This window comes from Apodemus sylvaticus, chromosome 1 (assembly GCF_947179515.1).
Source record: "Apodemus sylvaticus chromosome 1, mApoSyl1.1, whole genome shotgun sequence".
Taxonomy (NCBI): Eukaryota; Metazoa; Chordata; class Mammalia; order Rodentia; family Muridae; genus Apodemus; species Apodemus sylvaticus.
The window spans coordinates 54,346,474-54,374,068 of record NC_067472.1 but is presented as its reverse complement, the minus strand read 5'-3'; the positions used below and the strand labels follow the sequence as shown (position 1 = coordinate 54,374,068).

Sequence of the window (27,595 nt, the reverse complement as noted above, 5' to 3'; positions counted from 1 at the left end):
TTTTCTTTCAAAAAACAAATTTTATTAGTGGCACGTTAATCAGTTTCTTCCCAGAGAGAAGGGAATCCCTGCTAGCCTACAAAGCTGAGCAGACACATCACAGCAGCCACGCCATTCCAGGTGCTGACAGTGCACAGAGTGCTCTCCACCCAGGAGACCGCTTTCTGCATCAGGCTCACCACCCTGAACTTTGGATTCACTGTGCTTGGGACTGTCCCAAAGCACTGGCAGCTACTCCTTAGTGACTCACGGTGTCATCTCTCCAGCCATCTGCCACCCCACTGTTGGAGAGGCTGGAAATGTGCTGCGTCCTATCAAACCCCAGTGAGGACAGCTGGGGTTGGTTCATGTGGGGCTGGTTTTGGGGAGCCAAGAAAAATCCCAGATATTAAGAAACTCCAATAGTCTGCAGCTCGGGCAGCATGGGAGACTCTGCAAGTGCCCAGATACGTGTTGGAGAAGTTTGAGCTTTCTGGAAAGATCCCCTCCCCCCTCACAGACCAAGAGCACCTTCTTGCACATTTTGTCCGGTGTTCTTGTGACTGAGAATGAACTCTGTAACATTTTGAGCTTCACCTGGACTTGGGTCTTTCTTACACCTTTTTTTAAAAAGCCCTTCTTCCCCCACTCTCTCAGCCGAGCCTCTGCAAATTGCCATTTTCCCAATCCAAATGGCACTCCTAGCTCAGAGGCAGTTCCATGGGGTCACAATCTAACAGCTCCTTTCTAGCATCCTTACATGATGGAGACTGGGAAAGTAGGCTCCTCAAGGCTTCCATTTTCCCTGGTCTTACTACAGGCAGGCATCTCTCATCGCTTCAGAACCCGACCCTCAACCAAGCATTCATTGACTTAGTGATCAAGGCAACAAAAGGAGGGACAGACTGCGTAAGTTTTCCATGTCGGCATCTAATTGATTACTTAGGTCTCCACAGCAGGCAGCTCAGCTTCACTGCAGGCAAGGCAGGTCCCTTGTCTTGGTCTCACAGAGGTCAATGCCGGCCTGCAGCTTGCCATTCTTCACCGCTGCCCAGGGCATGGAGGCAGAGGTCCACTTTGCCACCCAGTCTCCTGTTTTGTTGACCAAGATGAGGCCACCTAGACCTTTGAGCTTTGATTTCATATAATCCAATGCCAACTCAGCAGCCTCGTCTACGGTCTTTCCTGAAAAGAGATTGAGAAACAATATATGTGATAATTTTCAGAGGCTCCCCATGTTTGAATACCTGGAGACCAGGGGTGCCACTGGTTTGGGACACGGTGAAATGAGTGGGCTTCACCAGAAAAACAGGGTTTCTGGGGAAGGGGTAGGGACCAGCCCTGCCTGCTGCACTGCCTGTTTCCTGGTCCACTGAGGTATGAGCAAGCAAGGCCTGCATACTGCCCCGCCATGAAGCTGCCCCCCGCAGTGCTTCCCCATCACGAAGGACCGTGCTCCCTTAAACTGTGAGCCACACAAGCCTCCTTAAGGGGCTTCTTGACAGGTGTCTGGTCATGATGACCAGCAAAGCAATGCAATTTGCATGCCTTGGCTCCTTACTGGGACAGAGACATCTTCCCTCTTACATCCGTGGTCTCTATTTCTTTGTCCTCTATTATGTGAAAGATAACAGCAGACAGGTATTGTGTATGTGCTCGTGTGTATGCTCACACACACACACACACACACACACACACACACACACACACACACACAGAAGCCAGGGCACCATGTGTCCCACTCTATCATGTTCTGCTTTTATCCCTTGAGATAGGGTTTCTCACTGAACCTGGAACTTGCTGGTCCTCCTGCCCCTCCACCTCATACTGTCGTCCAGCAAATCCCAGTGATTCTCCTGACTCCACCTCCACAGTGCAGAGGTGGCTATCGGCACCTGCACAGCCATACCTTTGTATGTGTCCTTGGGGTTTGAAGTCATGCTTGTTCAGCAAGCACTCTTACATACAGAAACATTGCCTCAGCTTAGAGAACAGTATTCCAGAACAGTATTCTAAAGGTTCTTCAAGTGCAGAACCTACCAGGTGTTAGAAGAATGTGAACAGCCTTGGGGCAGGGTCTGTGGCAAGTGCATTTCCATACACTACCCTGGCAGTGGTCACATAACATCTATCTACTTGTCTTCACTAGCTATGCACTTGTTTCACAGCCTACATACCTTGTTCTACATGGAAGAGGGCGAGTCTGGCCAGATTCACCTTCAGGATACTTTCCCCATGTCCTGTAGTTGAAACGGCTCCAAGGTTATTATCTGCGTAGCCTCCAGCTCCTGCTCAAACATGGTGATTGGTTATAATTGAGCAACAACAGTCAAAAAGTTAAACAACATGTAAACATGTTACACAATATCATATCCTAGAGGTGTAGACAGGTCGGAGCCATATTCATGATCCGATGATGCACAGTGTACAAAAGCACATCTGTGAACAAACCTCTATTTATACCATGATGACTTAAAAGCAATTCTAGCTGTCGAAGAGAGAACTATTCTGGTGTATCCACATAACAGGATCTGGAGTCAAAGGGAGCCTTGAGAACAATTCTCCCGTAGTCTTAGACGAGGCAATTCTACAGTTATCTCTCCACCATTCCTGATCTGTTCCCACAGAGCTGCCAGTCTGAGAGTCCCACAGCCTGGCAGGCTTCACCTTTACCCTGTTCTGGTTGGTGTAGAAGCATCGTGCTGACATTTGCCTTATTTAACAGCGCTGGGGATTGGGGAAGGTCTTAGACGGGCAGCTCCCAGCTGAGTGGTATCGCTTCCCAGGCTGTTTGAAAGCAGGTAACTTCCTGGTTCTGGCTCTGGGAGAGTAGAGTTAGGTAAGGAGATACAAAGTCTTACAATGGGAGAAGGTGGCTTTCCTCTTCAAGGTGCGGCTCTGTGGTGAGCCAGCACCAACAAGGCCCTACTATTTGGAAGCAGCCAGGTCCTCATTTTCTTTGCAATTCCTTTAGATTACTAAAAGGCCAGGGTGACCCATGTTTCCTGGGGTGGGCACCCCCATTTTTGGGGATGATAACTGCACTGCAGAGGAAATGTTACTGTGTACCTAGTGTTACCTATGGAACGTCCTAGAAGGACAGGTGAACCCTCCTGGGGAATGCTTATCAGAAAGGTCCAGATAAGCACATTTGGTACCCACAACCAATACAGGGGGCTTCTGGGAATTCAGGTCACAGATTTTTTTCTTCTCAATACTTTACCACGAGAACTCACAAAGCCTGAACCTAATTTCTAGGCTCTGACCCCACCTGGCTCTGGGAACTCAGGATGCAGGCTGGACAGCCAGATTTTGGCTGGGATTTTGCTAAGGAGAAAAAAGGTGAGTTTTTCATAGATGCCAGGCCTCTGCCTCTGAGTGCTACACCACCTCAACAGGCAGGATTCTGATTTTTAAAGAGGCCATTACTGTATAGGGTACAAAGAGCTGTCAAGAGTGTAAATTATCACTAAGAGTAGCACAACATACAAAAAAGCCAAGTTTTCTGCTAAAAGTATAAGCTTCTCTTTTGGGCAGATGAACATTTAAACTGTTTCCTGAAATGTCATTCAGCTCTAGGGGTTTGTGGGAATTCCTCCAAGAAAGTGCAAATCTGCACAGAGCAAAAGATGCTCTCCTACTGCACGCTGCTTCTTGCTTTGCTCTTGATGTCGATATGAGGACCACATCAGTCTGTAGGAGCGTGTTATTCCTACGTAGTACCTGTAAATATTCTCAGCTCCACCTCCCCTTGTGTGTATGTGTGTGTGTGTGTGTGTGTGTGCGTGCGCGCAGGGTGCATACAGAGAGGAGAGGTAGATTTCCAGCATCTGTATCTCTTCCTACCTTAGCTTTTGGAGAGATGGTCTTTCACTGACCCTTGAGTTTGCTTGTGTAGCTACACTAGCTGGCTAGCAAGCTCTGAAGATCCTCTCATTTTTGTTTCTCCCAGTGCTGGGTTACAGATGCAAACGCTGCACAAGGCTTTCACACGGCTGCTGGGGGTCTAAACTCCAGTCCACACACATGCACAGCAAATATTTCCCCAGAGCCATCTCTCCAGCCCAAGTTTTCAGTTGTTTATTTTTATATTGTTGATGTGAGCCGTGTCTGGGAAGAGGCACTGTGTATTTAGCCTCTGCAAGTGAGTCTGAGGACCCTGAAACTGGGGCTACAGAGAAGACAGAGATGGCTGCAGCAGCCTGGGACAACTTCACCATTCTCTCTTTCACTTTCTCTCCCAAGATGTCCCCAAAATGTCATCCAGGAGAAACTGATGTGCCTATTAGAAGTGAATACCTCAGAGCAGTGGTCCCCAACAACATCTTCCAACCCAAATGCCACTCCTAGAAGCTGTCACCAAGAGGGTAGAGGAAACGACACAGGAAAGGGTATGAGCTGACGACACCCAGGGCAAGGGAAGGACACGAACTGCCTCTTAGCCCTACCTATGCAAGGTGAGTCTCCAACTCGGCCAACCATTTTATTGACGATCCCCCCAGTAGAGGTTGCGTAAGCCAAGTTTCCTCTGCAGTCCAAGGCAACAGCACCCACAGTTCCTGAGTTTCTGTCAAAAATAAGCAGAAAAGGGAAGAGAATGAAGGTGAGAAACAGCCCCTAAGTAACACTGTCACTTAAAGTCACTTACATCCCATATTATATATTAAGATTCTGGGCTCAAGAAAACCTTTGTTTCTTATTCTACATGTCACTGGCAGGCAGATTTCTACCTGGCCCTAAAGAGTACATCCATCCCTGTTGTCAGGAGGGAGAGGCAGAGCAGAGGCAGAGGCAAAGGCAGGAGGATCTCTGAGTCTGAGGTTGGCTTGGTATACAGAATGAGCTCCAAGCTAGCTAAGGCTACATAGTGAGACCATATCACAAAAATTTATTCATTTTTATATGTTTCTAAATTAAACAGCCTAAGTGCTTCTTATTGAGATGGACACATGTGCAAATTTAACCCTTTCAGAGATAGCCATAAGTAGAGGCAAAGAAATGGACTGTTGTCACTTCAAGGGACCATGATGGAAGTGCTTCATGTTATAAGTACACTAAAAGTTACTTTTTACATACTCCCCCGCCCCCCACCTCACCTAAGTCCTGCTGTTTTGATCTTTCCACATTCCCCCAAAGTATTCATTTCTGATGTTGACAGGGGACACAGTCAGTCTTTGGGCTCAGAAAGGCAAAAAAGCCTTTTCTTTCTGGAGACTTCACAGAGTTAGTGAGAGGAACAGAGGCCAGGGTTATCAGTCATGCTGAGCCAATTCTGAATGCCAGAGGTGACCCATGCACTCTGTAATTAACTCTTCTGACCTCTCTAAATTGCAGGATTCAGGGAAAGAGGCCACTTACTTACATCTCAGATCAGTGCGGGCTGGTGCACATGCATGTATGGTCTTTTGGTTTAGCACTGGGCTGAGGCACACACTAAGCATGCAGAACCACACCCTCAGCTCATACACAACTTTCAGAAAGCAACAGGAAAGCAGCTTTGAAAATAAGCACAAGGCACTGATCTAGCAGCTTCACTCTGCTGACTGCAGTCCACAGAAATAAAAGCCTGAAGTTCTAGTATCTGGGAAACTGAGGCAGGGGGATTTGCAAATTTCAGGTTTAGCCTGGGATATATAGCAAAATCCCATTTTAGAGCAAATAGAAGAATAATATTATATTAATATCTCCATCCTCATACTCTGGAAAGGCATCAGGTTATTATCTCAGAGACTTGCATAATATTATACCTGCCTTGGTCTCTCTGCTTCAGACCTACCAAAACTGATTTCTATAGGAAAAGGAAACACACACACACACACACACACACACACACACACACACACACGTATATAATACATATGTGTGTGTATGTATGGATATTTAGTCTGAATACATATACTCTCCCTAGGTTATTTGAACATTGGTGTCTGGTACAAACTAGGGACTCGGCAGTGTTACAAGACTGAATTCTATACTATTATAAGCTCCTGCATCCTACTGAATTATTATTAGGGTTTTGAGCCAGGGTCTTGAAACCTGCTCTCTAAATCTCTGCCTCGTGATGGTTGAAATCATGTGTGTGTGCTCCAAGCCTGTCTAGCACTCTTCTGCTCCGCTGTGCCAGAGAAGAGCCCTGTCCGACTTTGTGGAGAGCTCTTACCTACAAGCAAGGGCAAAGTTAAGGTTAACAGAGCGCCCTCCCCCTCCCGCCACAGAGTTTCAGTTCCTTAGGGAATACAGTGAGCAGACACTGCCAACTGCGGAAGTCTGGGGTTGTCTGGGACTTACTTAGGGCAGTCAGCCTTCTGCGCCCCCTTCTCAAGCTTCTCTTTCTCCAGGTGCTTCTTGGTTCTCTCCGTTATCAGTTTTTCTACAGGCGTCTGTGGAATCCCCATGTCTGCTGCAAACTTCTCTGCACCATGGCCAGTCAGAAAGCAGTGAGGTGTCTGAGCCAGGATAGGAAGAGACAGAGAAGGTTGTGTATATTTTTGGATTTAAATATATATATATTTTATACATAAAATTATTATACACACCACACACACACACACACACTTATATACCTACCTGTTCTATGGTATGGAAATAGTTACTTATTTTTAGTGTTAAAAGTCACCAAAGTGAAAATTGGACAGGATCCTACCCCCTTTTTTCTCTGTGTTGGTGGTCAACCTCAGAGACTTGGTGAGCCCTAGGTAGGTGATCTGTCACTGAGCTGTGCCCCCAGCCAGCCTAGGAAGGCCATGAGATAACAGAGTTAGCATGTTTCACCCAGATAGCACTAACAGGACCAAAGCCATGGCATTATGCTTGTCTCTGTGTGTGTTTAGAACAGCGGTCTCCAGCGCTGCTCACAGTCTGGCCTGTTCACGCAGCCGTCCAGCAGTGGCAGCTTCTCAGGAAGCGCTGCTTCCAGCACACGTACCTTTTCCATAACAAGCCGTGCAAGTTTGACGGGATTGGCGATACAGCGCACGGCAGACACGGCTCCGGCAGACAGGTCCTTCCCATCCATGATACTAGCATCCATCTCAATATCACCATTTACATTCAGGACAGACCCATAACCTAGTCCAAGAGGAAGTTGAAAAACAAGAGTGAAAAATTTATGAAAGACTCCAGATTTCCTACCAACCTACCTCTTTCAACACACCTTCTGCTCGTGTAGAGGAACATTGTACAAACACATCTGACTTGGTACCTATGGGTTTGGATATGATTTGTTTCCTACAGGTTCCCAGGACTGTAGCATTGATGTAGGTAAACCTTTAAGAGGTTGGCCTAGGGCTGGAGAGATGGCTCAGCGGTTAAGAGCACTGACTGCTCTTCCAGAGGTTCTGAGTTCAATTCCCAGCAACCACAAGGTGGCTCACAACCATCTGTAAAGGGATACGATGCCCTCTTCTGGTGTGTCTGAAGACAGCTACAGTGTACTCATATACATAAAATAAATAAAATCTAAAAAAAAAAAAAAAAGAGAGATGGGCCTAATAGAAGATAAATTAAATGCTTCACCTTCATGCATATGAAGGTCTTATATGGATAGATTTTTCTCAATCCAATAAAGGTCATCTATAAAACCCTACAAGCAGTATCATACTCTATGGTGAGAGCCCCCGTGTGTCTCTGTGGTTAGCAACCAGCGAGGATGTTTGCTCTCATTACCCCTGCTGAGTCATACCACTGAATAAGCTAGCCTCTACATTATGTTGGAGATACACTACGGGCTGGTGTGTTGGCAGATAGTGTAACCTCATGTAACCTTGGCACCCATGAAGCTGACACAGGAGGACTACATGCTAGGAGCCAACCTGGGTTACACAATGAGTTCCAGGCCAGCTTGAGCTGCAAAGTGAGAGCTTGTCCCCACAAAGAAACAAAGTATGCACCCAGCACAGGAAGCTCAAGAAGAAGGAGGACTTAAGTGAGGGTGCTTTGGTTCCTCTGAGAAAGGGAACAAAATAGTCACAGGAGCAATAAGGGAGACAATGTGTGGAGCAGAGACTGAAGTAAAGGCCACGCAGAGACTGCCCTACCTGGGGATTCATCCTCTAAACAGTCACCAAACCCTGACTCTACGACAAGAAGTGTATACCAAAAGGAGCATGCCATGGATGTCTCCAGAGGGGACCTGCCAGAGCCTTACAAATACAGAGGCAGATGCTAGCAACCAACTATTGGACTGGGCGTGGGGTCTCCAATGGAGGAGCTGGAGGGTGGTCCAGAGGAGCTGAAGGGGTTTACAGCCTCATGGGAAGAACAATGACTTCGGCCACCCACATGACCCCAGACTCCCAGGGACTGAACCATCAACCAAGGGGTACACATGGTTCCAGCCAAACTGTGGCAGAAGAATGCCTTGCTGGGCATCAGTGGGAGGAGAGGTCCTTGGTCCTGTGAAGGCTCAATAGATGCCCCAACAAAGGGGAATGGGGGGAGGGTGGGAGTGGGTCGGTGGAGGGGCATATACGTGGAGGCAGGGGGTGGGAGGAGGGGTTGTGGGGGTCTTTGGGAAGGGGGAAATCGGGAATGGTTTTACCATTGGCACTGTAAATGACGATATTCAACAACAAAAAAAGTATGAAGAGTAAATGACATAAAAGTAGAGGGCAGAAGGCTGGGGGAAGGGAGGGAGGAAGAGGACTGGGGAAGTTGGCGAGGGAGGAGAGATGGTAATGCAGGACAGGCATAAACATGTCAAAATGGAGCATGCCATCATGTCTAATTACTACATGCTAATAAAGGCTTATAAAACAAACAACCCAACATTTCAGTTTAAAAGCAATTCAGGGCAGGCAGGATGACTCACTGGTGAAACCATTTCCCATGGAAGCCACAGGAACCAAGTTCCATTCCTATTTCTAGAACCCACAGTGGAAGGAGAACTGACCTCTGAGAACTGTCCTCCTACTCTTACTCAAATGCCATGGCACATGTGCTCCCACCCATCCACCATTCATATTCTCCTTCCCTCCCTCCCTCCCTCCCTCCCTCCCTCCCTCCCTCCCTCCCTCCCTCCCTCCCTCCCTCCCTCTCCCCCTCCCTCCCTCTCTCTCATGCATGCACACACACACACAGACATACAGACACATACACATACTCACAGCATTCTCTCACATATAATAAAAATAAATTTGTTATACAAGTAACCTAGTCTTTGCTTCTTTTCATAGCAACCAAAGAGATTAAGACAATATACAAAAATCTGTAGTATTGTTTCATAAGCAAATGACACAGAAAACGTCCTTAATCTGCTATTGGTATGAATTAATAAGAAAGAACAGTCAAGATAAAGAATAAAGATATTGCCCAAGCTGAATAATTGGTACAAAGCAGGCGGGGTAAGCTAAGAGAGGATGGCCGACAGAACCACTGGCACCTAACAGAACATCTAACACCTAATTTACTGGAGTCCTACAAGGAGGGAGGGCCAGCCTACGGCTACAAAGCATTCAAGGAAATGATGGCTGAAAATTGTCCACATCTGACAAATGCTCTAAATCTACATACTCAAGAGGCTAAGCAAACTCCCAAAACTATTAAATACAAAGAAATTCACAGTAAGATATCATAATCAATCTAAAAATGTCTCGAGGTGCCAGGGGCAGTAGAGTGCATTGCAAGGGTTCAATCCCAAGCACTAGAAAAACAGTCTTGAAAGTAGCAAGAAAGAAACGACACCTTACCTATCGGGGAAAACCAATTATAATGACAAAGGATTTCTCAGCAGAAATCATGGAGGCCAGAAAGAGGTACAGCATTTTCCAAGGGCTGAAAGAAAAGAACTATCAAATCAGAATTCTGTGTCTAACAAATACCGTTCATATATGCTTATGAAGTCTAGACTGTACTAGTCTGTTTGGGCTGCTATAACAAGACAACCCAGACTGGGTTGCTTACACAACAAAAAGTTATTTCTCACTCTATAGACTGAAAAGCTCAAAGTTGAAGTGCCTAGAAGGTTGACCGTTTTCTGAGTTTGGCTTGTAGGTATGGAGTTACCATTTCACTATGCATTCCAGTGGTCTCTCCTTGTGTCACTCGGGGGAGGGGAGGGTAAACTCTAGTCAATTAATGACTAATTTTTTGTGTGTGTTCTCATGAGTGCTGGCATTGTGTACCATGATACGGCTTTGGAGGCCAGGGCACCACTTTGGGTGTCTGTTCTCACCTTCCATCTTGTTTTTGACAAGTCAAGTGTTCACCACTGTGCACACCAGGCTGTTTGGCCTATGAGCATCTGATGATTCTCCTGTCTCCACCTCCCATTATATTATAGGAGTTCTAATACTACAGATGTGGTCTATGGCGGATTTGTGTAGGTTCTAGGGATCCAAATTTAGGTTCTTACTACTGAGCACTTTATTTGAGGAGCCATTCCCAGCTTTTTTTAAAAAAAAGTATTTCATGTGAGTGGGTGTTTTTCTGCATGTATGTCTGTGTACCAGGTATATGCCTGGTGCCCTTGAAAGCCAGAAGAGGTTATCAGACTCCCTGAAACTGGAGGGTCTGTAGACAGTTGTGAGCTGCCATGTGGGTGCTAAGAATCAAACTCAGGTCCCCTGGAAAAGAGCCAATGCTCTAATCATTGAGCAATCTCTCTAGTCCTTTTGACTTTTTGTAAGAATACTAATCCAGTTAGAGCAGAACTCTGTGCCGTGCCCTCACTCAATGTGAACAATTTCCTTAGTGGCTCCATCTCTAGACACTCATCTCTAGACACTATTCCCCAGGGGGGAATCCTGGGTTCAGCGTTATTATTTTGTAGGGACACAAACATGGGTACACACATTGAGGCTATAGTACAGATGGAGGAAAACAATCTGCTGCAGGACGACCCAAGTCAGCAGAGTGCCTAAGAGAGGCATTCAAGCAGAGATGCAACAACAGAAGAGGAATCCTGCGAAACCAAGAGGGAAGACCCAGCTGCAGAGAGAGTGAAAACAGAGGCAGAAACAGCCGTTGGGAGTAAAGCTGAAGAAACGTATTCTTAGTATTACCATTTCATTTTCAGACTCCACTTAATCATAGGGAGAAACTAAATTCAAGGTCCTAGGCCTTAGGGGAGCTGGGGATTTCCCAGTATCTGAACATCTTCTATTATGAGGAAATAGTTGTCTGAATTTAGACATCTCAGGGACAACTTGGAAGGAGACAGTTGTCTGAATCCCAACATCTCAAAAGACAACCTCTCCATCTTGCAGCAGGGTTAAACTAAGTTCATGTTCCTAGGCTCGGGAACCTAGTCCTATCCCGACTGATGGAAACTCCCTTGCTAAACCCCTTACGTCAAAATGTGATTGGACAATCTTTTTTTTTTTTTATTTGTTCTGTTTGTTCTAGCTCTTTTTTTTTTTTTTACATTTTTTATTCGATATAATTTTTTATTTACAGTTCAAATGATTTCCCCTTTTCTAGCCCCCTACTCCCCGAAAGTCCCGTAAGCCCCCTTCTCTTCCCCTGTCCTCCCACCCACCCCTTCCCACTTCCCCGTTCTGGTTTTGCCGAATATTGCTTCACTGAGTCTTTCCAGAACAAGGGGCCACTCCTCCTTTCTTCTTGTACCTCATTTGATGCGTGGATTATGTTTTGGGTATTCCAGGTTTCTAGGTTAATATCCACTTATTAGTGAGTGCATACCATGATTCACCTTTTGAGTCTGGGTTACCTCACTTAGTATGATGTTCTCTAGCTCCATCCATTTGCCTAAGAATTTCATGAATTCATTGTTTCTAATGGCTGAATAGTACTCCATTGTGTAGATATACCACATGTTTTGCATCCACTCTTCTGTTGAGGGATACCTGGGTTCTTTCCAGCATCTGGCAATTATAAATAGGGCTGCTATGAACATAGTAGAGCATGTATCCTTATTACATGGTGGGGAATCCTCTGGGTATATGCCCAGGAGTGGTATAGCAGGATCTTCTGGAAGTGAGGTGCCCAGTTTTTGGAGGAACCGCCAGACTGATTTCCAGAGTGGTTGTACCAGTTTGCAACCCCACCAGCAGTGGAGGAGTGTTCCTCTTTCTCCACACCCTCTCCAACACCTGCTGTCTCCTGAATTTTTAATCTTAGTCATTCTGACTGGTGTAAGGTGAAATCTCAGGGTTGTTTTGATTTGCATTTCCCTAATGACTAATGAAGTTGAGCATTTTTTAAGATGCTTCTCCGCCATCCGAAGTTCTTCAGGTGAGAATTCTTTGTTTAACTCTGTACCCCATTTTTTAATAGGGTTGTTTGGTTTTCTGGAGTCTAACTTCTTGAGTTCTTTATATATATTGGATATTAGCCCTCTATCTGATGTAGGATTGGTGAAGATCTTTTCCCAATTTGTTGGTTGCCGATTTGTCCTCTTGATGGTGTCCTTTGCCTTACAGAAACTTTGTAATTTTATGAGGTCCCATTTGTCAATTCTTGATCTTAGAGCATATGCTATTGGTGTTCTGTTCAGAAACTTTCTCCCTGTACTGATGTCCTCAAGGGTCTTCCCCAGTTTCTTTTCTATTAGCTTCAGAGTATCTGGCTTTATGTGGAGGTCCTTGATCCATTTGGATTTAAGCTTAGTACAAGGAGACAAGGATGGATCAATTCGCATTCTTCTGCATGCTGACCTCCAGTTGAACCAGCACCATTTGTTGAAAAGGCTATCTTTTTTCCATTGGATGTTTTCAGCCTTTTTGTCGAGGATCAAGTGGCCATAGGTGTGTGGGTTCATTTCTGGATCTTCAATCCTGTTCCATTGATCCTCCTGCCTGTCACTGTACCAATACCATGCAGTTTTTAACACTATTGCTCTGTAGTATTGCTTGAGGTCAGGGATACTGATTCCCCCAGACTTTCTTTTGTTGCTGAGAATAGTTTTAGCTATCCTGGGTTTTTTTGTTGTTCCAGATGAATTTGATAATTGCTCTTTCTAACTCTGTGAAGAATTGAGTTGGGATTTTGATGGGTATTGCATTGAATCTGTAGATTGCTTTTGGCAAAATGGCCATTTTAACTATATTGATTCTACCGATCCATGAGCATGGGAGGTTTTCCCATTTTTTGAGGTCTTCTTCCATTTCCTTCTTCAGAGTCTTGAAGTTCTTGTCATACAGATCTTTCACATGTTTGGTAAGAGTCACCCCAAGATACTTTATACTGTTTGTGGCTATTGTGAAGGGGGTCATTTCCCTAATTTCTTTCTCAGCCTGGTTATCCTTTGAGTATAGGAAGGCCACTGATTTGCTTGAGTTGATTTTATAACCTGCCACTTTGCTGAACTTGTTTATCAGCTGTAGGAGCTCTCTAGTGGAGTTTTTTGGGTCACTTAGGTAGACTATCATGTCGTCTGCAAATAATGATAGTTTGACTTCTTCCTTTCCAATTTGTATCCCTTTGACCTCCTTATGTTGTCGAATTGCCCGAGCTAGTACCTCAAGTACAATATTGAAAAGATAAGGAGAAAGGGGCAGCCTTGTCTGGTCCCTGATTTCAGTGGGATTGCTTCAAGTTTCTCTTCATTTAGTTTGATGCTGGCTACTGGTTTGCTGTATATTGCTTTTACTATGTTTAGGTATGGGCCTTGAATTCCTGTTCTCTCCAAGACTTTAAGCATGAAAGGATGCTGAATTTTGTCAAATGCTTTTTCAGCATCCAATGAAATGACCATGTGGTTTTTTTCTTTGAGTTTGTTTATGTAGTGGATTGCATTGATGGATTTCCGTATATTGAACCAACCCTGCATTCCCGGGATAAAGCCTACTTGATCATGGTGGATGATCGTTTTGATGTGTTCTTGGATTCGGTTGGCAAGAATTTTATTGAGTATTTTTGCATCGATGTTCATAAGGGAAATTGGTCTGAAGTTCTCTTTCTTTGTTGGATCTTTGTGTGGTTTTGGTATCAGCGTAATTGTGGCTTCATAGAAGGAATTGGGTAGTGTTCCTTCTGTTTCTATTTTGTGGAATAGTTTGAAGAGTATTGGTGTTAACTCTTCTTTGAAGGTCTGATAGAATTCTGCACTAAAACCATCTGGTCCTGTGCTTTTTTTGGTTGGAAGACTTTCTATGACTCCTTCTATTTCTTTAGGCATTATGGGACTGTTTAGATGTTCTAGTTGGTCCTGATTTAATTTTGGTATTTGGTATCTGTCAAGGAAATTGTCCATTTCCTCCGGATTCTCCAGTTGTGTTGAGTACAGGCTCTTGTAGTAGGATCTGATGATTTTTTGGATTTCCTCAGTTTCCGTTGTTATATCTCCCTTTTCATTTCTAAGTTTGTTAATTTGGATACTTTCTCTGTGTCCTTTGGTCAGTCTGGCTAAGGGTTTATCTATCTTGTTGATTTTCTCAAAGAACCAGCTCCTGGTTTTGTTGATTCTTTGTATGGTTCTCTTTGTTTCGGCCCTGAGTTTGATGATTTCCTGCCTTCTACTCCTCCTGGGTGAAATAGCTTCTTTTTGTTCCAGGGCTTTCAGGTGTGTCATTAAGCTGGTAATGTATGCTCTCTCCATTTTCTTTTTGGAGGCACTCAGGGCTATGAGTTTTCCTCTTAGCACTGCTTTCATTGTGTCCCATAGATTTGGGTATTTTCTGTCTTCATTTTCATTATGTTCTAAAAAGTCTTTCTTTCTTTATTTCTTCCTTGACCAAGGTATCATTGAGTAGAATATTGTTCAGTTTCCACGTGTATGTGGGTTTTCTGTTGTTTTTGTTGCTATTGAAGACCACTTTTACTCCATAGTGATCTGATAGGAGGCATGGGATTAGTTTGATCTTCTTATATTTGTTGAGGTCTGTCTTGTGACCAATTATATGGTCGATTTTGGAGAAGGTACCATGAGGTGCTGAGAAAAAGGTATATTCTTTTGCTTTAGGATAGAATGTTCTATATATATCTGTTAAATCTAATTGGTCCAAAGCTTCAATTCGTTTCATTGTGTCCCTGTTTAGTTTCTGTTTTCCTGATCGGTCCATTGAGGAAAGTGTAGTGTTGAAGTCACCCACAATTATTGTGTTAGGTGCAATGTGTGCTTTGAGTTTTAATAAAGTTTCTTTTACGAAAGAGGGTGCCCTTGCATTTGGAGCATAGATGTTCAGGATTGAGAGTTCTTCTTGTTGTATTTTTCCTTTGACCAGCAAGAAGTGTCCCTCAGAGTCTCTTTTGATGACTTTGGGTTGAAAGTCAATTTTATCTGATATTAAAATGGCTACTTCAGCTTGTTTCTTGAGACCATTTGCTTGTAAAATTGTCTTCCAGCCTTTTACTCTAAGGTAGTGTTTGTCTTTGACCCTGAGGTGTGTTTCCTGTAAGCAGCAAAATGTAGGGTCCTGTTTACGTATCCAGTCAGTTAGTCTGTGTCTTTTTATTGGGGCATTACGTCCATTGATGTTAAGAGAGATTAAGGAATAGTGATTGTTACTTCCTATCATTTTAGAAGTTATTTTTTAAATTTGATTGCTTAACTTCTTTTGGGTTTGATGAAAAGTTACTATCTTGCTTTTTCCAGGGTGAAGTTTCCCTCCTTGTATTGGTGTTTTCCTCCTATTATCCTTTTTAGGGCTGGGTTTGTGGATAGATATTGGGTAAACTTGGTTTTGTCATGAAATATCTTAGTTTCTCCATCTACAGTGATTGAGAGTTTTGCTGGATATAGTAGTTTTGGCTGGCATTTGTGTTCTCTTAGAGTCTGCATGAGATCTGCCCAGGACCTTCTAGCCTTCATAGTCTCAGGTGAAAAGTCTGCTGTGATTCTGATAGGTCTTCCTTTATATGTTACTTGGCCTTTTTCTCTTACTGCCTTTAATATTCTTTCTTTGTTTAGAACATTTGGTGTTTTGATTATTATGTGACAGGAAGTATTTCTGTTCTGGTCCAGTCTGTTTGGAGTTCTGTAGGCTTCTTGTATATTCATGGGCATCTCTCTCTTTAGGTTAGGGAAGTTTTCTTCCATAATTTTATTGAAGATATTTGCTGGCCCTTTAAGTTGTAAATCTTCACTCTCATCTATGCCTATAATCCTTAGGTTTGGTCTTCTCATTGTGTCCTGGATTTCCTGGATATTTTGGGTTACAAGCTTTTTGCATTTTGCATTTTCTTTAATTGTTCAGTCCATGGTTTCTATGGAATCTTCAGCATCTGAGATTCTTTCTTCTATCTCTTCTGTTGTTGATATTTGCATCTCTGTCCCCTGATTTCTTCCCAAGGCTTTCTATCTCCAAAGTTGTCTCCCTTTGAGTTTTCTTAGTTGTTTCTACTTCTGATTTTAGATCCTGGATGGTTTTGCTTAGCTCCTTCACTTGCCTGTTTGTGCTTTCCTGTAATTCTTTAAGAGATTTTTGTGTTTCCTCTTTCTTGACCTCAGCCTGTTGACCAAAGTTCTCCTGTATTTCTTTAAGTGTTTTTTGCGTTTCCTCCTTGTTGGCTTTTGTATTCTCCTGGATTTCTTTCAATGATTTTTGTGTTTCCCTTGCAAGGGCTTCTATCTTTTGATCCATTTTCTCCTGAATTTCTTTAAGTATGTCCTTTATGTGTTCCTGTACCAGCATCATGACCAGTGATTTTATATCCAAATCTTGTTTTACCGGTGTGATGGGGTATCCAGGACATGCTGGTAGAGGAGAATTGGGTTCAGATGTTGCCATATTGCCTTGATTTCTGTTAGTGACGCTGGGGCCCGCTGGATTCCCTGGAGCACACCGACTTCTCCCAGCTGGCAGCCCGGAAGCCCCTCTTGCCTCTTGCCTCTTGCAGGACCTGGAGATGTGGTGCTGCAGCCCAGGCTGATCTGGATCCGGAAGCAGAGAGAGTTGAGCTGAGGGCTCCAGTCAGAGGCCTCAGGACTGGGACCCAAGCTCTGGGCTGCAGGAGCAAGCTGCGCTGCGAGCTCCCAGACTGCCTCTGGGTGCACACCGGGTCTCCCGCACTTCCTGGAGACTGAGCGCCGTGGCCCTGGCCGTTCAGATTCCAAAGCAGGCACCCGAAGGCTCCCGCTTGCCCCCACCCCCCTGGATTCACTGGAGCACACCGACTTCTCCCTGCTGGCCGCCCGGAAGCCCCCGTGATTGGACAATCTTAAAGCCCGCCTCCCTCCCCCTTGCTCTATGAGTTCCTCCTTTAAATATGCTCTACAATGTCCTTTCAGGGTTGCAGTTCAGCTCTCAAGGCCATTCTGCAACCCTGATCCATCAGTAGCATCTTGATTACAATACATTTTTGTCATCTACATTGACCTGGTGTTTGAGTTATGTTGGGTTTAAGCAGACCCCTTGACACAGCGGACCCCTCAACACAGCAGACCCCTCGACACAGCGGTTTCTCCTCGTCGGTATCTTAGTTTATGTTTGGTGGCTGTTGCAAAAGCGACAAGCTCCTGAAGTTGTTCCCAGTGTTCACAGAAAGGAAAATCAAAAACACTGTAAGGTGGAACTTACCACAACTAATCACGAAAGGTAAGAGCTCTACAGTTTGTCTCCATTGCTAAAATGCTTTCTTATTAGATAGTGATTAGTTATATACATAGAACAGTCTGTAGGGCAATGTCCTCAAATTTTGCACAAAGATATATAATACTCAATACTGTTGATAAAGTAAAACAGACTTCTAACACCAATGCTCAAGTAACTTAGATGAAGGGATAAAGAGCAAACAGGAAAACGAGGGTAAATGACCCAAAAACATAATAGCTGATGTCTTAGTTAGGGTTTCACTGCTGTGAACAGACACTATGACCAATGCAAGTTTTATAAAAGACAACATTTAATTGGGGCTGGCTTACAGGCTCAGAGGTTCAGTCCATTGTCATCAATGCAGAAACATGGCAGCATCCAGGCAGATATGGTGCAAGAGGAGCTGAGAGTTCCTCTATATCTTCATCTGAAGGCTGCTAGTAAAAGAATGACTTCCAGGCAACTAGGGTGAGGGTCTTAAGCCCATATCCACAGTGACACACCTACTCCAACAAGGCCACACCTCCTAATAGGGTCACTTCCTGGGCCAATCATATACAAACCATCACAGCTGATATAAGCCCCTATTAGTTGTATAAAATGTAAATACTCTAAATGGACTCATTGAAAGGTTCAATTTTTTTCCCCTTTGGCCCAATTGGGAGAAAATATCTCCAGACCAAATTAATATATGTAATAAAAGATACCTGTCTAGAATATACAAGTAACTTATGAAACTTTGTAATAAGGGGAAAACCACTAAAAACAAATGATAAAACACTTTTAGTAGACACATCAGCAGTCTGTTCCTCTATCAGAAGCTGGTAAATATGTTCCCCAAAATGTACTGGCTGCTCTGACAGGCACGTGGGTGCTGTGTGGTGAGACCAGGTCCTGAATCTGTAGGACTAACCAGTCTGAGCTCTCAAGTTACTGGTGGCCTGTTGTCCCATTAGCTACGCTACAGACTTGCACAAGTTAAAAACCTGTATGCTGACAACATACTCCCAGCTGTTATGCCATCACATAAAGACCAGTTAGGCATCATGTGATATTCCAGGTGACCTTGGCATCGTTATAATCTTCTGATGATAAAAACATACACCACAGGGGCCACAGCAGATGGAATCATGTCTAAATTAGGAAGATAAGAAGTGGCAGCCTGCTTCCTGAAGATCTCCCTTCTCTGTGAAAATGAGAGTAGAAATAAATGGTCCTGCAGATGCAAAGCTTCAGGATCCCTGTGACACAGGGTGATAACAGGACAGCTTAGAGGAATCCCAGTGAGGATCTAGTATTGATGGTGTAGCAGAAGCCAGAGGCCTTGGACCAAATAGTATGCATTGCCCCACATCCTAGCCTAGCCTTAGGAAAAGTCCACTGGGATTTTTCCTCAGGAAAAACCATGCCTCTAGAGAATGAAATTTATTTCTACACTTATTTGTCATTCAACACCCCCACCCCTGACAACTGTTTGCTTATTTGCATGTGGAACCAAGCAAGAAAGGAACTCGCAGACTCAGTGGCAGGATTTTAGTCCTGATAGCTAGGGGTTAGACAGGCAAAGCCTTACACTGGTACCCTTTTGTGTGGCAGATCTGTTTATTTTATTATTATTATTATTTTTAATTTTGGGACAGGGTTTCTCTACATAACCCTAGATGTCCTGGAACACATTGTGCAGAGTAGGGTGGCCTCAGGTCCACAGAGACCCACCTGCCCCTGCCTCCTAAATGCTGGGATTAAAGGTGTGCATCACTATGCCTGGCTTAGCTGATCATTACTATTATTCATTATTTACTTTATAAAAAATGGGAGGGGGCTGGAGAGATGGCTCAGCAGTTAAGAGCACTGACTGCTCTTCCAGAGGTTCCCAGCAACCACATGATGGCTCACAACCATCCTGGGATCTGACACCCTTTTCTGGTGTGTCTGAAGACAGCTACAGTGCACTCATGAAAATAAAATAAATATTCTTTAAAAAAATGAGCAAATACAAGTAAGGATTTCCATGATTTTTGTTTGGTCATCAGAAAAATGACTGAATCTTAGCGGGGCAAAATAGGAAGCCCAGTTTGTAGCCACACTGGGTAGAAGAAGTATAAATTACCCAGGGACTCATATTGGTAATTTGTATTTGAAGTAGGGGAAAAAAGTCTTATAAAATTGAGCTATTACTATGTGTTGAGTCTGCACGAACTCCAGGTGGCTCAGTGGTCCTCAGCCTCCCTAATGCTGTGACCTTTTAACAGTTCCTCATGTTATGGTGACCCCTAACCATAAAGTTATTTCACTGACACATCATAACTAATTTTGCTACTGTTATGAATCTTAATGTAAACATCCAATATGTAGGATATCTGATATGTGACCTCTGAGGCTGAGACCCACTGAGGTAGAGTCATAGTTGAATTGTAGGACATGTGATTGGGACCCAGAGTGTTAGAGAGTTGGTGGTATCAAATCCTGTTTCACATCACATGGTGAGGGCAGGTGGAGGACTCTTAGAGGCTGCCTGCCTTCACCACACCATGAGGCACAAAGGGAGTGGAGTGAGCCACTACAGTGTACACGTCTGTGGCCGAGAGACAACACAGAGAGAAGCTGACTGGTTTAAGCATTATGAAGAGAGGTGGTGCTAGAGACTCAAGGTAGAGAGGAATAGCCTGATGTGCTGCTACCTGAGGTCAAGGTGAAGTCCTGGCCTGTCTGCTGTGAGGGCCGTGTTCGGGTCTGTAGCCAGGCAGCAAGAGTTCTATGCCAAGGTCTGCGGCTCATATCACCGTCAAAGGCTGTCCTGGGATGGGCTGCTACCTGGGACCATGATGATGTCTAAGGGCTGTGTAGAGTTGTCCCCAGCCCTAACTGGCTGTGGCACTTGGGAGAGCTGGTCCTGTATCTCCATCTGGGCAGCATAGAGCTGGCCCTGGTTGGGGGAGGGTGTAAGACATGGAGTGAGGAGCTGGGGTGCCTAAAAGCAAGATAGCTGGTCCTACCCCCTTGCTAGCTTTGGCATTGGCTGACTTTGCTGGGGCAGTGCTGGAGAGTTCACCCTGATGCTATGGGTGTGAGAGAGCTGGCAGGCTGACTAGCTCAGCTACCACCCAGGCCTAGATCCAGCTTTGAATTGACCCATCCCAGCATCCACCTTATCTATGCTGGAGCGCATGAAGGAGCTGGTCTTGCAGACACAAAGCTTCAGGATTCCTATGACACAGGGTAATTACACGACAGCCTAGAGGAATCCCAGTGAGGATCTAGTATTGATGGTGTAGCAGAAGCCAGAGGCCTTGAACCAGACGAATGACTCACTATAATGAACATTTGCAAGTGAAGATGTTTGGACAAGAGGGTATACTGTGGGACACACTGTGACACACTACAGCTTCCACAACAAGATAATGTTTTTTCATTTTATTTTTAATTTTATTTCATTCTTGTTTTTTATTTTTTTTTTTTTTTTTTGGGGAGGTTACAAGGGCAGAGGGTAGATATGAAGGAACAGGGAGATGAGTGGGACTAGGGTGCATGATGGGAAATTCACAAAGAATCAATAAAAAGTTAAAAAATAAAAGAAAAACAAAAAACAAAACAAAAGAAAAAAATGAAACAAAACAAAACAAAGTTTGCTTCAGTTTGGAGAGAAGGCTATGTGGTGGTTAAGATCACCAGCTACTCTTGCAAAGGATCCAGGTTCAATTTCTAACATTATTATGGTGGTTCACCACTGTCTATAAACTTCATTCCTAGGTGGTCCAGCACCTTCTTCTGATCTCTGAGGGCACCAGGCATGCATGAAGTGCACAAATATACATGTAGGCAAACACTCATACCCATAAAATACAAACAATCAAACAGGGAAAACCAAACCAGCCAAACCAAACCAACCAACCAAACAAGATACCAAAACTTTGCTACATATTAGGGGGACAGAATGTTCCATCACTATAGAAAGGGAGTTTTTCCCCCTATATATTTTTTTCCCAATGATTTGTACAGAACACTGAAACTTCATACATACTTTGAAGCACACAAAATTTTATTCATGTCTAAAATCTATCTGAAATTTTAGAAGATAACCAAAAGGAAAATGTTTAGGCAAATATTTTTTAAGCTATGACAGAAAATGCATTTGTTACAACAACGAAGACAGATACAGTGTGTTCCTGTACACTCAAGAACACTCACATGACCAGGGGCTCTTTCTGGAGTAAGCATTCTAACATCACTGAGAGTGGCAGAGTGGAGATGACCCTGGTGCACTGAAGCCAGAACAGATCCTGAAGGCCTGGCTGGCAGGTTCAGATTGCATTTTTATTTTAAACTATAAAACCCACAAATAAATTAATGGAAAAATATCCCACAAAGTGGGGTAGGCAAGCAAGTGAGATTTTTACAGAAGCATGTCTGGCAGTCAGCAGGTTGTTAAGGGCAACGATACATTGTTTCAGTTAATTCTCCAGGTCATTCTGTTCCACCCAACAAGTGAAGTCATGTTTGGCAAACAGGCAGTACAGGGAGTACTATAAATGAACCACTAAATAAATCAATAAATCGCTGGTCTTTCTAGCTTATTCTATTTATTCTTAGAAAGACATTCACAAGAAACAGAAAAGATAAAGGCAGAATTGGGAGGAAACCTATGCTAATTACATTTATATGTTTGACGAGAGATTTATATCTTTTATATTTATATAAAAAGAATCCCCAGAACTCTTCAGAAGTAAGGCAAAACAATCTAATGAAAATAGACAAAGGGCTTGGTTGAATAGACCCTCCCCCTTCCCCCAACAAGTGTTTAACATCATTAATCATTTTGGGACATGCAGATCAGCACCAAATCACAGGTCTGCTTTGTTTATTAGGCCAACTAAAGTAAAAGACAAAACAAAACAGAACAAAACCCACCGTGTGTTTGTGTGCTCCAGGAAATGGGAGAAGGCATTCACAATCACAAAGTCTGGACGTTCCTAATATACTTAAGTTAAATATACTCTTGTCATACTAGACCACAACCTTTCTTGAAGGTGTAAAACTTGTGTTCAAGTACAAAAATCTCTACTTGTGTTTCAGAGGTGATTTAATGCGTTGGTGGGTGACCTGTGTTCAGCTGGTGAATAGCCTGCTACAAGTGGTGGTACGTCTACCCGGAGGTCCAGTCTTTGACACTGTAATACAACATTGTCATCTCCAAAGCTCACAAATAAAGAGTCACATAATTTGAATTAAAAACAATTGTAAAAATTAAGGTTTTAAGCAAGTTTGTTGGGATCCCTTTGTCTGTGATGAGCACGCCTGCTATCGGAATACTGTTAGCTCTGATAGGGTGAAATCACTGATCCTGTGGCCATGTAAGCAGAGCCCACATGCAACAATCACAATGTTACCAGCTCATAAGGTTCCATTGGGATAACGGCAAAGGCAAAACTACGGGCATAGGAAATAGTTGCTAGTGGAGTTTAGGGCCGCATGAAGTGCAGCCTCAAAGGGCTGTGGGACACAGGACGTTTTCACATCTTCATTGCAGCAGTGGTTATTATACTATATGTTTGTCACAGGCAGAACTATACATTGGGAAGAAGATCTTGTTGCATGTAAATATATAGGATTAAAACAAAATCATTAAAATGGTATGGGACTCTGATAGAGACTTCTATTCAGAACCACCTGGAGGTTTCAAAATACAAGAAAATCAATTCTTAGCCCCTATTCATAAATATTTTCATTTTGGTTATCTTCTAAAAATTTTAGATAATTTTGTTATGAATGCAATTTTGTGTGCTTCAAAGTGTATGTCAAGTGTCAATGTCCTGAATATATCACTGGAAAAATAAGTAGGAGAAAACAGTGCTTCCCTTTCCTTACTCATGGAATATTCTGGCCCTATAATATGTAGCAGGGTATTTTTTCTTCGTTTTGTATTTTTATTTGTATTTTATGAGTATGAGTGTTTGCCTGTATGTATATCTGTCCACCTTATTCATGTCTGATGTCCTCAGAGGTCAGAAAAAGGATCTGAGGCCCCACCCCCCAGAAGTGGAGTTACAGTGTGGAGCCACCAGGAAGATTACCTTGTAGATGTAAAGGACTTACAAATGTTAATCATTACTATAGTACTCCTGTGAATGCAAAAGGTAATTGGTAAGTTGCCCATTTAAGTAAATCTTTAAAGAATACTTTCAAGTTGGGTGTGGTGGCCTGTGCCTGTAGTTTCAGCTACTCTGGAGGCTGAGGTGTGAAGATCATTTGAACCTTAGGAGTTTAACGCCAGCTATGGAAAATGCCAGACTCCATTGCAAATATATAAACAAAAATAAAAATAAATCTAGCATAGATATCTAGAAGCTCAATTTTACAGTGTTACTTAATGTTACTTTTCAATGAGCTAAGTATTAAGGAACAAATTTTGAATATAACATCAAGTTCACATTCAAACATGAATAGAAACACAGATGACATTTTCACATACACGAAGACAAGGTTTACAGATGCTAATTAGGGCCACAGAACTCTTATCAGACCTGATTTTAGGTTTTTGAAGATTCCAAATCATTACCCGGGGGATCTTAGCAGAGGCCACTGGGTTACTGTTTCTACTGACCACAGCTGGAAACAGCAGATGGGAGTACAGGCTGCTCATCTCCAGGCATCTGGAGGTGGGAGACCCACAGAGAGGCAGCCTTGGGGAGCAGCTTCAGCATTTCCTTGATCTACACTCCCTCAGCTCGTGTGGAGAGTGACCCTGTTAGGTTACAGACCATCACAGGAGGGATCCTTCTAGATTAGAGGTCACCAGAGTCCTAACTGAACCAGCTTCTTCAAGGAAAGGTTCTGGAAGTCTAGAAACAACTATGAAAGTGAACTGAAATGTCTCAATCCATAGACAGATTAATTTATGAGATTTTTCAGTAAGTACCAGAGTGCCTAACAAAGCCAAGGAGACAGAGCAATCTGCTCCCCAAGGCTGTGTCTCGCTTGTCTCCGACTTCCAGATGCCCGAAGATGAGCAGTGCTGAAAGGGAGGAGAGCAGAGGCTGAGGGCTGCAGCGGGACTGGTAACAGCACGTGTCTACCAGGGCTCTGTCTTTCCCATTGGCTGTTCCAGCTGAGGGATCCCAGGATCCCAGGATCCCAGCAGCCTCAAAGATCCTCTGGGTAAATATGTGATCATTAATTGGTTAAAATTTCCTGAATTTTTTTCCCAAGACAGATAGTGTGTGGATGGTACAGTTCTAAAAAGTGTTTTAATCTTACGAACTTAGGTTTTCTATTTTAAAACAAAAGACATGATTGTTTTCCTAGTAAATTAATCTGCAGTGTTGTGAGAAAAAAGCAAAATAACCATGTTGACTTTACAGCACTGTAGAGCGAGCTAACCTTCTGGATTTCCTAGACCACTGCTGCCTGGGTCGTGTAGACACATTAACTATCATGATTATTACCCCAGAACATGGCCAAATGCAAAGTAATTCACTCTGATTGCATTTACATGACTTTAAGGAAACACAAACTCATTTATTTTGAGGGAAGGAGTGGGAAAGAGCTTTGGAGTTTCTCTCAGCACCCCCTTCTGACTCAGCACCTCCTTTCTGACAGTGATGTGTGAGTCCCCTCCCCACATCACGCTCTGGTAGACCGTGACTTTCTGATGCTAGCCAACTGAAGGGTCTGATCCCACTGGTTACGGGGTTTAGTCCCACAAGACTGCTTCCTTCTTCAGATGTCAATTTTTAAATAGTAGCTTCTCTATAATTTCTGCCAGACAACTGCAAGGCAGTCTCTCAAAACTCCTGATAGGGCTTAATTTTCTAGAGTCATTTCTAAGACTCAGATGAATTACTCGTGTGCTATATAAAGGAGGCAGATGAACAGTGAGATTGAGAAACACAGGATAGGGTCTGACAAGGTGTTGGGTGGACTCTACTTTTGTTGTAGAGCTGGGACTGGAATATGGCCATACTCACCAATTTGAAGGTTCTCCCATCCCCAAAATTCAGGGATTTTTTTGGATTGCTTGATTGTGGGGGCCCCTTTCTCTTTTCCAGAAGATGAGAGGGGCTGTAAATCTCAAGTTTCCACTTGAGGGGCTTTGTCTGTAAAATGATCAGTCTCCACTGAGAGACCTATCCAGAGTCAATTTACTAGTCGGAAAGACGACTTTACTATTTAGTAGGGACCAGATATTATAAGAAAGGATTCTCTTAACATGTTTCAAGATTTCTGAGCCTAATTTGGGGGAGGCAGAGAAAACACACACACACAGAGGGGTAGAGGGAGGGAATGAACACACAGTTCTTAAATCGAAATGGCTACATTTTATGGTATGTAAAGTCTACCTCAAGACCCACAAATACAAAAACGTCTACACCTGTAAAGTCAGCACTTGGAAGGTGGAGGCTTGAAGATTGTGTGTTGAAGGTTATGGAGGCATCTCCAATAAGATGCCTGCCTTTTGGTATTGAATTCTTAGGGGGCAGGCTAACTACAGGGGGACTTAAAAAGAACAGACTTAAAAAAAATTCTCAAAACGAGTTGCTTAGTGCAAAATGAGGAAATTCAGTACTGCATCTTGCTCTAGAGTATTGTTTGACCACAAAACCGGTCAGACTAACGGATACCGTGTGTGTGTGTGTGTGTGTGTGTATGTGTGTGTGTGTGTGTGTGTGTGTGTGTACAGGAGCTTGCTGCGGTTTGGCATTATTCACTAGACAAAGCATAATTTACCTGCGTTGAACTCAGGGTCGTTTTCCAGGACAGTCACGGCTCCTTCCACAGCATCTACTGCGCTCCCTCCCGCCTTGAGGATCTTGTAGCCCTCGGTTGCTGCTCTGGCGATGCCCTCGCGCACCAGCTCTTTCCTGTTGGCTGAGATATTGCTTGCTCCGCCACCATGGACTACCACCACGAGACTCACATCGACAGAGGCTAGGCATCAGGAAGAGGCAAGTGTCATTTCGAACCGGTTCAAGAGAACCGACCCAAGTGAGCAGCAGAGTCAAAGTGGTTCCCGTCCCTCCTCCCTGGCCCCGCTGCTCAGTGAGATTTTTTTCAGAAAAGCACAAAGCGACCCATGCCTCCCAGCATTTCTCCCCATTCTCTCCCACTCTGACCCCCGGGGCAGGGACTGGGGCATCTGTGGCTCAGAATGCCGGGTGTCAAGACTCCGAGCCCGTGCTTGTGCCACAGCGCTACCCCTCAGCCTCAGTTTCCCCGGAGAACACCAGCCTCTATTTCGTCGCATGTATCAGAGCTCTAGCCCTCCTCCCAGGAGTCTCGCTGTGCCTCAGTTTCCCGGGTCCGTGCTCCCTGTTCCAGTTCCCTCCACCGAGGGTCCGGGGTACCCCGAGGACTGGACGTCCCCATGTCCTTCGGACTTGAGCTCCTTGTCTTTGGTAAATCCTACATTTTTGTTCTTGTTTCCTTTTCCATACCTCGGACTGGCGGCGCCACGGAGCCGCGGGCGCACGGAGGAGCTCCGTCTCGGCGGGCGGTCGCCATGATGTCAAACTGGCCAAGCCACAGGCAGCAAACCGCTCGGCCCGCAACCGCTCGGCAGGCAACGGTTCCGCGCTTGCGCACGAGGGTGGGGGCCCCCGGGGCGCTGCTGAGTTACCGTAAAGCCCGGGGGTCCCTCGCTCTGCGCACCAGCCTTCTGAAGCTCCAGATCTAGAATAACACGGTTTTTCTACTCTTCGACATCCCTAGTAGCACGCGGGACCCTTAGTCTCCTTTGCCTTGAAATTATCGCATGTTCTTAAGTCTCGATAGTTAGAATTCTACATTAAAATCTATTCCCTTTAAGTTTCCCATTCTAATCTTTTGGGAGAGCAGAAAATCAAGTATACAACTGCCTCTAAATTGTCAGGTTCTGTTAGATGCTCCGAGAGCCTGAAAATCCCAGCTCCCCTCCTCCTCTAAGTCTAGGGATTCCAGCTCTAAATCTCTTCTCTCAGTGCCCTCTTCTTGTTGACATTTCTTCTTTCCCTGCTTCCAGCAGTTGTGACAGCAACAGTAGAAGACCAAACACTTTGTATTCACCAAACGGATAGGTTCTAGTTTTGTTCTAATAGTCAAAGAGGGAGAACAGATCACCCGGAAGCCGCATCTACAGGTTTCTGTAGCAGTGACACACCGCAAGGATGCCCTGGTTGATTATGTAAAGCAATTTTACTTGAATTATGATT

At 44.1% G+C, this 27,595-nt stretch overlaps 1 protein-coding gene across 1 annotated transcript; it reads right to left on the bottom strand.

The window, feature by feature from the left end:
- Asrgl1 (asparaginase and isoaspartyl peptidase 1) lies at positions 1–26,970 on the bottom strand. The gene is made up of 7 exons (XM_052190295.1): positions 26,843–26,970; positions 26,136–26,336; positions 6,905–7,047; positions 6,268–6,425; positions 4,428–4,546; positions 2,157–2,267; positions 1–1,164 (listed from the first exon to the last, which is right to left on the bottom strand). The coding sequence occupies exons 1-7, from the start codon at positions 26,907–26,909 to the stop codon at positions 950–952; spliced, it is 1,014 nt and encodes a 337-aa protein (XP_052046255.1). The 5' UTR covers positions 26,910–26,970; the 3' UTR covers positions 1–949.
- Positions 26,971–27,595: the final 625 nt, after the last annotated feature.